General features: G+C 37.2%; 1 protein-coding gene across 2 annotated transcripts; it reads right to left on the bottom strand.

The window, feature by feature from the left end:
* Nucleotides 1-548: 548 nt before the first annotated feature.
* On the bottom strand, nt 549-8,821 carry LOC135197057 (zinc finger protein 260-like). 2 transcript variants are annotated; one of them, XM_064223999.1, is made up of 3 exons: nt 8,696-8,821; nt 5,259-5,419; nt 549-3,102 (listed from the first exon to the last, which is right to left on the bottom strand). In XM_064223999.1, the coding sequence occupies exon 3, from the start codon at nt 2,926-2,928 to the stop codon at nt 652-654; it is 2,277 nt and encodes a 758-aa protein (XP_064080069.1). In that variant the 5' UTR covers nt 2,929-3,102; nt 5,259-5,419; nt 8,696-8,821; the 3' UTR covers nt 549-651. The 2 variants fall into 2 exon arrangements, with proteins under 2 accessions (XP_064080069.1, XP_064080070.1); XM_064224000.1 differs by having other exon boundaries at nt 8,639-8,785.
* Nucleotides 8,822-12,254: the final 3,433 nt, after the last annotated feature.

Raw genomic sequence — 12,254 nt, 5'->3', positions numbered from 1 at the left:
TTCCTTCAGGCAGCAAGTCAGCTCTTAAACCACATGGCACCAAAGATACTGTCCTGTTATGCTAAACCTGGACACTTCAGTCAGTCCAATTAACTCTGACACGGACAGAAATGAACGAGCTCTATCACCAAAGTTCTTGGATTAATTTACCCTGCTGCTTCTTCCAATTAGAATAATCTTACTGCTCTGTCAAGTATGTCCAGAGCTATCCTATTAACAATATCTTCTGGGTTAGCTAGTTCCTGACAGCGCCTGAAAATGAACTTTCCTTCATAAGGAAAAGCACCCAACTTTCGTGCGGCATTTGCTGAATGTGCTCAAAATATAAAAAAACATAACTTGCCCAACAGTACTGTATGTAGTATATCTTGTATGTGTTGCACATTTGCAACTTAACTCCATGCTAGTTCACCTTTTGAGATAGGCTACAGTGATACCAATTTTCTTCATAACATGTAGTAACCGACAAACCCAAAACTACAATTAGGTACTTCTTTTTCAATTTATAGGTTTGTTGATATTAACAAGGGTAGAATTAAAATGATTGGGACATACTATTTTTTTTTCTACAAAAGTATATAAAATATATTTCTTGTAAATACACCTCAATACACTGTATCTTTTAAACAGTATTTATGAAGCTTTACGGTATCAGTAAACATCTTTATCCTCAAAGTCTATTGGATCAATTTCAAGAACAACCAGATCTTTCTTAATGCAGTCAATATCCTCACATAGACTGTAATATTCAGAGCATTCAATAGACTGCATACCTTCTTCCAAAACACTCTTCAATTCTTTCAAGTCTTGCCTTTGCACATCCTCCTTGATGTCAACATTCTCCATGGTTCCATAATACGTTATATCAGAACAGTCTAAACTACTAGACTCAATGACTTGAGGCTGGGCACCAATTCCATTTGAACAGGATTTCTGATGAGCCTTATATTTACGTTTTGTAGGGAACTCCTGGTCACAAGTACTACATGCGTAAACACTTTCTGTAGCATGCCTTTCTACGTGTAACTTTAAACTGTTCTTTGTGGTGAAGGTTTTCCCACATATAGTACATAAGTGAGGTTTCTGACCATTATGAAGATGTTCGTGTTTTAATGCCTGCGACTGACGAGGGAATGGCTTTTTGCACACTCTGCACTCAAATAGCATTTTTCCACCATGTAATTTACTGTGAATCTTGAGAGCTGATTCTACTCGGAACATTTGGCCACAGTCAGAGCACTTATAAGGCTTTTCTCCAGTATGAACCCTCATGTGGAATGTTAACCTTGTCTTCTCAAAGCAATTTCTTCCACAGACTGAACACACATACTTTTTGGTTATGGAATTTAAAGTTTCTGAGTCCAACTGCTGCAAATCCTCTTTTGAATGGGAATCTCCAGCATAATGAGCTAATAAGGACTTCTTCTGACTAAATTTCTTCCCACAAAGTTTACATGAAAATGCTTCCACGAGGTCATGTAATCTGAGATGATTTTTCAGAGTCCAGGAAGTGACAAAAGTCTTTGAACAAATGGAACATTCATAAGGTGTCTCTCCAGTGTGTTTCCTGGTATGAATAGTTAGGGACTTTTTTGTGACAAATTTTTTATCACACATTGTACAGCAGTAACTCTTTTCTACATTGTGACTTCTTTGGTGTTCTCTTAAATTAGTTCTGGATACAAATTTCTTTCCACACTTATAGCAGTGAAAATCCTTCTGACCTGCATGAATCTTCAAGTGAGTCTCTATATAACTTTTACCGTACATATTACCACACATATCACACTGCACTTTTTTTTCACTCTTCCTATCAGCAACTTTTCCCTCGTGGGTGCTTGCAATGTGTCGTTTCAAACAGCCTTCATTTAATAGCTTAAGTCCACAGAAAGAGCATTCTTGCTCTCCAGTGTGTGTTGATGTATGAGTCTCCAATGCATACTTTGTTGCTAATTCTTTCCCACAAATATCACACTTCCATTTTTTTTTAGTGTGTTTATGAAACCTTATGTGATTCTCAAGCTTATACAAGGCATTAAAGTTAGAACCACATTCTTTGCATGTGTAAGTTTCCTGGCCCCTATGAACAAACTTGTGTTGAATAAGTTCACTCCGCTTAAATTTCTGGCCACACTCCTTGCACTTTACCAGCGAACTTTTTTTGTGAGTTTTAGTCATATGCAGTCTAAGTATTCTCTTATTTTTACATCTCTTTTCACAAATCCAACACTTCTCCTCTCCAGCGTGGCAGTACGCGTGCATCCTCAAACTCTGTTTTGATGCAAATATCTTGTTGCATATTTTACAAATAATCTTTGTGACATGGGATTTTTCATGAAGTTTAAGACTGTGGCAAGAGGAATAATACTTTTCACATGTTTCACACTGGTGTGTTAAGGAATCACGGTGTTTTCTAAATAAGTCTTCAGATGAAAATACATCTTTGCATACTGTGCATACAAAGAGATCACTGCTACCATAAGGTTTCTCTGTACGTGGGCTGTAATGTGAATCTCCACTGAAATGAAATGATATATTGCACCCAGGACTTCCTGTTTTATCACTTTCTGATTCTAATGAAAACTTTTCATCATCACTGGAAATGTCTTCACTTTTTCTTTTTTGAACAAAGCCTAAATTGTCTGAGTGTAAGTCATTAAACATAATTTCATTTTGATGACTTTTCATGTGGTTTCTGAAATCACACTTTCTTCCAAACACTCTCCCACACACAGAGCAATCGTATGGGACTGTAGGAGCATGCCTAAGTAAGTGGGTCTTGAGAAAAGCCTGAAGAGTGAAACCTCTTCCACAAATATGACATTTATGGGCCTTGTCTTTAGCTTGCTTTTCATGATCAAAACCACTGAGGGTCTTGTGTAAGGCCTTTTCTTGTCCGTCTGGAAGGGGGCTGTCCACTCCATTCATTTTGATTTGTGTTATTTCTAGTTATCAAAACCAGGAATCATGCAAGTTTCCTATATGTACCTAGCACTGCATTTTCATGTGCTATAATGCCTTGTATCATCTTGACAAATAGCCAGCAACTTTAGGTATGCTGATTACTGCAGTCTTGAGATATACACCATGAGCTGCTCCTACCTGGAAATATAGTTATCACATTAATTTGTACCTATTAAAGCAAAATTAATGTTTAATCTTAAATATCACAGTAAATAATGCAAATTAAATCACTTCCAAAAACTCAAGAAAGTTTTCCAAGAAAATTTCTCTGTAAGTTTTCCACACAATACTGATGACAACATAGGTTACTATATAGTGTATAAATCTGTCATGCAGTATAAACTGTGTTTTAAACAATGCAAACATAATGCTAAACCTTGTATATAAACTTAGTAAATAAGCATTATAAAAACATTTGAATGTTTCCCACATGCAAGTCCTTCTTTTAAATCATCTTTTGAGATTTTTTACTATGCTAGTGAAGAGGTAATACATATATGTCTGGTGAAGAAGTCATGATTACTGATTGTAGCTGATTGTAAGTGTTTTACGAAGGAGGGCCGTTTGTATGTTGAATTGTTTGTAAGTTGGTTACCGTACTCTTCATGCCTATTATGTACAGCATGATATAAATTCAATACAGTACATACTGCATGATTTTTCATCCCAAAAAATAATACAGACAGTCCCCGGGTATGGGCGGGGGTTCCGTTCTGGAGGCTTGATGATAAGCGAAAATTGCAGATAACTGAAAATCAGCGATTTGTAGCACTTATAGCACCAGTAACGAAATCTGCAATTTTTGGCGCTGATAACTGAGTCCACCGATAACCGGGACTGCCTACACTGTACAAACAGTGCTGTATGTATAGAATAGAAGCACAAAACAACATTTGAACCTGCGGGTGACAAAGGGGAGCATTCTGAACACAATTGTAATTTGTGATCCCGTAAGTAGGGTAGTGTTTGATATATATATATATATATATATATATATATATATATATATAGATATATATATATATATATATATATATATTAACCTTATATTTTTATGTATATACTAGATATACTGTAGATATATATTTTGTTTGGTGTCTTTTTTTTTTTTTTTTTTTTTTCCTTCTGCTCTTGTCAGAGTTGGCTTTTCATACCCAGGTAACATGTTAGATGTACCTAATTTTTTCACCTGCCTGTATAGTTGGCTACTGTATACATTGAGAATTACTCAGCAGTGAGGAAAAAAATGCCTAGCATAAAGTTCACTTCAGTTACACCCCAAATGTGAGGAACGACTAAATTCATTATCGTCAACTGACCTTTGTTGCCTTTTTGTGTCTTCCCATGGACTGTGAATTTTGTGCTTGACAAAACTTTTTTTATTTAGTATTTCTCACAATATTTCCAAATGTTTGTTGTATTAATAACATTTTATAGTAATTTATAGGATCCATTTTGTATAACTAGTGCAAAACTATGAAATAAGATACTAGTATAGTAGTAGACTACGAGTATCTGCAGGGGTTGGGTATTACACCCCCCTGCAAATAGCAAATCCACAAGTACTTAAAACCCCCTTAAAAATGCTTAGAACTGCCTATTTTGATAGTTAAGCCAAAAAGAAAGAAAAAAAAAATGCTTATGGCTGAGTATTTCAATACATAGTTTTATCACAAAAAGTGCATTTGTGGATACACTTCTTAGTGAAAAATAAAGCAAATAGGCAAATTTTCCACAAATAATGGGTATATACACTTAAAAATAAAGCAATTAGGCAAATTTTCCACAAATAATGGGTATATACAGTCCTTAGAAAAATCTGTGAATACGTGACTTCACAAATAGGAGGGTTCAACTGTATTGAGAAAATCAAGACAAAACAGCACTTCTCATATCATGATATATTTGGCTATACGTATATAGATTGGATCAGTTTTGCCATTTATTTAATAACATGAATGGTTATTTTACTGAGCAAGAGTTATGTGGTGACAATGTCACAAAGTAGTGGAGATACTGAAGATGAGATAAAGGAAAGTAAGGCAGAAACTGAATGATACACCTTTTGACATACCTTGTTAGACTAAGATGAGTTAGGATGTATCCATGTAATTTGCCATTCTTTAGAGCAGAAGCAGTTATCAAAACTGTTTGTAACATGAGAGAATTTTTCAAATTCTTCAGAAACAAACATTATGTTTTATATCAATTGCAGATAACTAGGCTAGTAAAATTATACATTTTGCAAAAATTAAAATGTAAAGAATGAAAATATACTAATTTGAATTGCTTACCTTATTATATAGACTAGGCCTGATGTACTGATTTTCAGTACAATTAATCATATTCATAACCATATACTAAGGTACATGTACACTGCTAGCAGTCCAGTAAGACTAGGTACGGTCTGCAAGGCTCTTTGTTCCATGAGAAGCCCATAACAGGATGATATTATCTGAAACGAGAGAACAAGGTGATTAGGTAAATATGAAAAGGATAGGTCAGTAATGTTTGATATCATTTGCAACGGAAGTTGTGCAAATTGACAAAATTAAATGGATCACAGGCTTTAGAATTCATAAGGTCATAAGCAATTATGGGCTAAGCTTATTTTGGAAAATTTTAGATCGTGAGCACCAGTTAGGCTAAGCTAATTAAAATGAGGCTACGCTTAGGCTAATTTTGGTAAAAAGTGTAGTTAACTTCACTAGGGGGCAAACCCCCAGCTAAGTAACACAGCCTACTAGCTTAGGTTAGGTTAGTATAATTCCTTTAGGAATAGGTTTCCGTAGCTAATCCCTTCTTGATCATATGGCTCCCATATACCATACGTATGCACAGAACCATTCCAGGGTGGCCATCGTAACAATAACATTTGCACTCTCTCTACCCCTGTGTTTTAACCCACCCAAAACTGCCCATTCCCAAAGGATCCCCGATGGAAATGTAAGGTTAATAATAATTAACCACTGATAAATAACACCACCTCCTTCATCAGCAACACAAAAAGTGTAGGAAAAATCAACTTCCAAGGTAATAACCTGTGCAGAATTGTTCTATAGTTCTAACGACTGAGCTTTGGTTTGGAGGTTGTCCCGTCGGCAAGTTCCCAAGACATATACTAGTATTGCACCAGCCCTGAATTTTCTGCCATGCCCCTAGGTTAGGTTAGGTTGCGTTAGATTAGGATAGTTCAAAGAAGTGTCCTGCAGGTAATTTGGGTGGGGGAAACATTATATAATGAGATTATTCTCAAGAAAATTCTTTGGTTAGTTGTCAAGCTTTTTTCAGGGAAGGTTACAGTTCGGGAATAGGGTAAACAACCGACTGGACTAGCCGAGCCACTGACTACCGCGTTTGTGGGCACCCTCCGATAAAGTACTTTAACATGTCCTGACACCGGAGATGGTCATCAGTCATGAGTTGTTGGTGGTGAGAGGTGCAGCTCGAGACCTCTACTCTCCTTTCTAAGTAAGTATTTTCTCCAAAGTTAAAAATTAAGGCCATATTTTAAGATTAAACAGAGGGTAATGAAAAGTGTAGCCATATGCAGTGCACACTACCTCCATGACACTTTCAAAATTTTTACTTACAACTATAAATATTTCAAAGATTGACGCCATCTCAATGCTTGTGGAGTCGCTTGTTTCAACAAACTTCAAATTTCCTGTGCTAAATCCGCACACCACTTGTACCCATAGACGTTTGGGCACTTTCATTACAACAATTGTAAACACCGACTTTCAACCACTACTTTTTTAAAGGAAACTACGATTTTTGGTAGAAGAAGAAGAAGAAGAAGCGTGCACTAGATAATTATTTAAATAAATAGTTAAACAGCAGTATAAGGTCATGAATTGCATAAATATTTTTACACATTCATGATTATTAATTTGAAAATATTGTTGTTGAAAAAGTAACTAGGTTCCCGATTCAAATATCAACAGTTTTGCTTGTGAACGGTACCTCCAGCGTTCTTCGCGCTCTTCAATTGTTTATCAGTGTATCCGATTGGTACGTATGTGTTTACCCTCCAAACTGGGTATAAGACTTACACAAAACCGGGGAAATAAGTGAAATTAGCGTATCTATTTGTAGTATATACACATATTACAATAATTATATCATTACTGCATTACTATGACAACTAGAATTCATGGAAACAGTTTGTAAATGCATCGGTGTATGTGTGAAGCTCCACTAGATTGGCAACGATGAGTCATTTTGTCGTCATCTGCTCGTATGTACTTCTGAAATATCTGTAATTTTTGGGGATTAATTTGGTTGCAAAAGAGGGATAATTGACATGAATTTAATAAACATTTGGAAGTAAAAATGTATAGTTAAACTAAATAATGAGTAAAGTAAACAATTAAGGGAATAAAGCTTTGCACCTCATAAACCGTGTACTCATGTGCTGCCCGTAACTGTGCTTATGGAGTGAGCGCTTCGGAACTTAGGAACCGCAGCGTAGTTCAAGTGTAATTTGGAGTGAATTAAGACCAAAATATGTATAATTACAATCAAATAAGCACCGTGGAGTTTCAGTTGTGATGGCAGTGAGGATAAACCACCGATTACAAGGTAAAAATGAATTTCAGTTCAAACCATGACCCCAGTAATAAAAAGTTTCACACTTTCACTAATATAGGCAACAAAATGTTGTTTTATTGTGCTGATTACAACTGCAATCTTGAGTAAGATCAATAAACGTTACATATATACACTAACATTGTTCAAATGAGTGCTGGGAAGGCTGGGAAAAATGGTGGCTTGGCTGTGGTTACAAACGGCAAGTCATGCGATTGCCGCCATATTGGATTTCAAAACTGCCTTGAAAACATATTTTACAAAGACCTCATGTGCTTATTTTAGTTCTAATGGTGCTTTCATATATCACATTATGTTGACGAAACTAAAATCTTTTAAATGGTATGCTTAAAGATGTAATTGTATTCTTGTTTCACCAATTAAATATCGAGTGCATAAGGCTGAGCCACACGATGATGATGATTCAACTGCGGTGTTTTCCCCTATAGCTATGTCCTGTCATTCTGCAATAGGTACCCTTTTTGGTAGATCTAGGGTACTTATCCGCGGCGGCCTAGACTATGGAAGTTGCGGTTTTCCTAAGCAGTTTTAACTACTGAACAAGAATTTTAAGTAATATATATTCGAACAACTGTAATTAACCCCAAGGGGCCAGTACTAAACACGGCGAAATACATTGGACGCCCCAATCCCTAGTGGCTGTCGTATCCGCGGTTACTCTCCTTGCAGTCCGTGCAGACAGCTTCTGTAGAAATAACCCCTTTTTATATATAATATTTTATATATCACACCAGCACCAATCCCATGAGGTCTGTCATCAGTATACTACCTACAATAATTGCACCATTGGAATGCATGGGAAAACATATCCAAAAGACGGTAAATATCTCTGTAACAATAAGTTTGCGATAGTTTAGAGCACGAATTTCAAACTTATCACTTTAAGGAGACTTGAGATCACAGAATAAATACTCCAAATATCCAATAGCAACTTGAGATAACAACATAAAAAACTAATACCCTAATCAAACAGTAACAGCTTCAAGTAAACTACCTAACACCATAATGTTTCAATTACTAGACGTGACAAAAATAACGCTAATCTAATCGAAACTACACCTACACTATCCCCGGCCTTTTATGGTCAGCATTCCATAAATGACACAAAGATATTATTTACTTGAGACATAAATTTTCCCGTTATTATGAATAAACTAGATAACTTGGTCTCTGTCGTCTTCTCTCAGTCTCACTGTCACAAGTCTGTAGTAGTAGTAGTTGGCAGTGCCTTTGAAACGGCTCCTTGTCTCGTTTAAGTTTTTTTTATCTCTGTAATGTCATGAATCTTTTATGAATTCTTTCCAATTTTCAGTATATTAGCTATCAATTCCTCTTTACTTTCTTGATATGGCTGCTGCACAAAACTATATTTCTAATGTCACTACCAGTACTATATGCAAGGCATATTTTCCTAGAGGGAGCAAACTGTACACACACACACACACACACACACACACACACACACACACACACACACATATATATATATATATATATATATATTATATATAGATATATATATATATATATATATATATATATATATATATATATGTGTGTGTGTGTGTGTGTGTGTGTGAGGAAACCCACTAAAAATAGAAATTTTCTTTTTTTTTATTTAAGCTATCGGAGAGTAAAATCTCTTCCTCTTTCAGGAAGAGAAACAAAAGTCACAATAACTGAAAACATTGGTTAAGGTATAAGAAATATCAACATACAAGTAGTTTATAGTTGGCTCAAATGCCTTAAGGTGGTTTGCCAATTTTGTTTAACAGCATAGTTCCATCAGTGCACTACTGTAGGCTTTACTTATGGATCTTTGCAAGATCGAGTCCCTTCGGCCTGAAGCTGCAACCCCTTTCGTTCTTTTTACTATACTTCCGTTCATATTCTCTTCCATTTGACTATCCGCCCTCTCTAACAATTGATTCATATTGTGACTGCGAGGTTTTCTTCGTGTTACACCTTTCTAACCTTTTTACTGTCAATTTCCATTTCAGCGCTGAATGACCTTCAACTGATCTCAGCCAACTGACCAACGCCATGCTGGTGAGTCCACCCCCAAACGTTACTGATAGTGCCTCAGTGGCGTGATCGGTATGGTCTAGCCCTGCCACTTTGCTGGCCCCAAGTTCGATTCTCAGGCATTCCTTTGAGGGGTGAGAGATGTGTATTTCTGGTGATAGAAGTTCACTCTCAACGTGGTTCGGAAGTCACGTAAAGCCGTCCGGCCTGTTGCTGAATAACCACTAGTTCCGCGCAACGTAACAACACCATACAAAAACAACCGTTCCTGATGACATAGCCTCTTCTGGCCACTGTTGTTATCACGCCTCCATCAAAGCAGATGAACATGCGCGTTAGAGGGAAAGGTCTTTTTGTCACTGAAAATTACTCAGCCCCAGAAGTCTAATTAACCCATATCCCAAATAACTTTGAGCAATTTCCAGCCGTGCCACTTTATGCCGATCCTCCAGCTTTAGTTTGACTGCCGGAGTCCTATATTGGACTGTACCGTCTGCTTGGAGTAAATTTCTTACCTGAAGCACACAAGTTCAGTGTGTGTCCCCTTGATTATGGAAACTGCATTTGTAAGTCGGCTTTGTGTGGCTAGTGGCTACTTCCGTAATTGCCCCATCCTCTTCTTGGTCCGTTTTTCTTGGCCCACCAGCTCTTGGCCTACCAGCTCTTGACCTGTTCTTCTTGGCCTACCAGCTCTTGGCCTGTTCTTCTTGGCCTACCAGCTCTTGACCTGTCATTAAGGTTTCGAGATTCCTCCCATCGTCGACACCAAAAAAGTAGAATTGATAGCAACATGGAGGTGTGGTTGGCAATGAAATTTCCCATTTTCTTGCAATGCGTCGGTAAGATATGTGCAAGAGTCTCTCATGCCGATATAATTCTCAGGATTCTGCTCCTGTTGCTGATTCTTTGTTGATTACAATCCATTGTCAAATTGACAGAGAATAAACTCAATATATCTTATGTACTGAAATTATATGGTGTTGTTATTGATGACTTGACTTGAGACCAATTCAATTACCGGCCAGAGATATTTCTACCCAATATAAACAGAATTCTATTTGTGGTTGGGGGGGGGGGGGAGTGCAAAATGTATAATAGGGTATCTATCAGGTACAGCCGATAGCTGTTCTTAATTGCCATAACATAACAGCTTGACACTTGAAATTTTAAGAATTATCAAGATAACAAAACCCTATTTATTAGTTTGCTTGTTTTATCACAATTTCTAGGCAAATGAAGCCATTTCGTAATGGATATTATTTTATGTTTAATAGAATACTATTTATTTTTAAACTCCATGTCTATGAAAGGTAGGTAATCTCACATCAGTCCTAATCCTATATGGGTCTTCGTTTTGGATGAAGTGCTTCCATCTACCATTCTGCTGTGCTTTTGCTTCCCTCACAGTCTCTCCATCTCTTTCTTGGTCTTCTTATCTTCATCTATCTTGCATCTTCACAGTATGTTTCTTCTTTCATTACTCACACAGTCTCTCCATCTCTTTCTTTGTCTTCTTCTACCCTGCACTTCCATCTGCATAGCATGCTCTGAATCCCTCACCTCACACAGTTTCGCCATCTATTCCTCAGTCTTCTCCCCCTCTAACCTACACTTCCATCTTCATAGCATGCCTCTGCTTCCTTCACCTCACACAGTCTCTCCATCTCTTTCTTGGTATTCCTTGTCTTCAACCTTTCAATTCTATCTCCATCTCAGCATTCCAATGTGGGCTTCCTCCCTCCTCAGTGGATGTCCAAACCATCTCAGCCTCTCTTCCTGCACTCTCTTGTACATTTCAACCACCTTTGTTGATCCTCTTATATAGGTACATCCCTAATCCTATCCTCCCTTGTTACACCAGACATCCATCTTAACATTCTTATCTCTGCTATGTCCATTTTCTTCTCATGTGTCTCTGTCATACTTGCTGTTTCTGTACCATGCTGCTTAGCCTTATGGAACTTTCCTTGTAGTCTTAGTGTTAATGGTATTACTCTTTTGTCACAAAGGACACCATAGGCAGCTCTCCAATTGTTCCAACTTGCTGGTAATGGATGTTTTACTTCACCATCCATTCTTCCACTATCCCCTACTATAGATCTCAAGTATTTGTACGAGTCTACTCTTCATTTCTTCTCCATCCAACCTTATGTTCAACCTGCTTCCCCTTTCAATGGTGGAAAACATATACTATTCCGTGTTTGACCTGCCTATATCCTCATGCCCCTCTTGTACAGTGCTACTCTCAGCCTCTCCCAACTTCCCCTGCAGAACCTCCCTCCTCTTTGCACATAACTCAATGTCATCTATATACAGTAGTACACTCGCAGTCTCTTTCTCTTACCTCCCTCCCTGTCATGCTCTCCACCACAGTGTTGATAATAAATGGTCTAAGGGCTGAGCCTAGGTGTAATCAAACCATTAACCCCCGATCTTCCAGTCAGGCATCAATGGAGATGGGGAGTGGTAGAAGACGAGAAGTCTGAGAAAGAGATGGAGAGGCTGTGAGGGAAGCAAAGGCACAGCAAAAGGGTAGACATGGAGTTTAGAAATAAATATTTGAATTAGCACAAAATAATATCCGTTATTGAATTATTTCGTGCTTATATAATTTGTGATGAAGTAATTAAATTTTTATATAACGTTTTGTTATA

Source organism: Macrobrachium nipponense, chromosome 18 (genome assembly GCF_015104395.2).
Source record: "Macrobrachium nipponense isolate FS-2020 chromosome 18, ASM1510439v2, whole genome shotgun sequence".
NCBI lineage: Eukaryota > Metazoa > Arthropoda > Malacostraca > Decapoda > Palaemonidae > Macrobrachium > Macrobrachium nipponense.
Note: the sequence above shows the minus strand (reverse complement) of the source record. Positions and strands in the feature narration are given on the sequence as shown.

Coding starts and splice junctions, on each gene's coding strand:
- LOC135197057 (XM_064223999.1), bottom strand. CDS start 2,928: ATGAATGGAGTGGACAGCCCCCTTCCAGACGGACAAGAAAAGGCCTTA.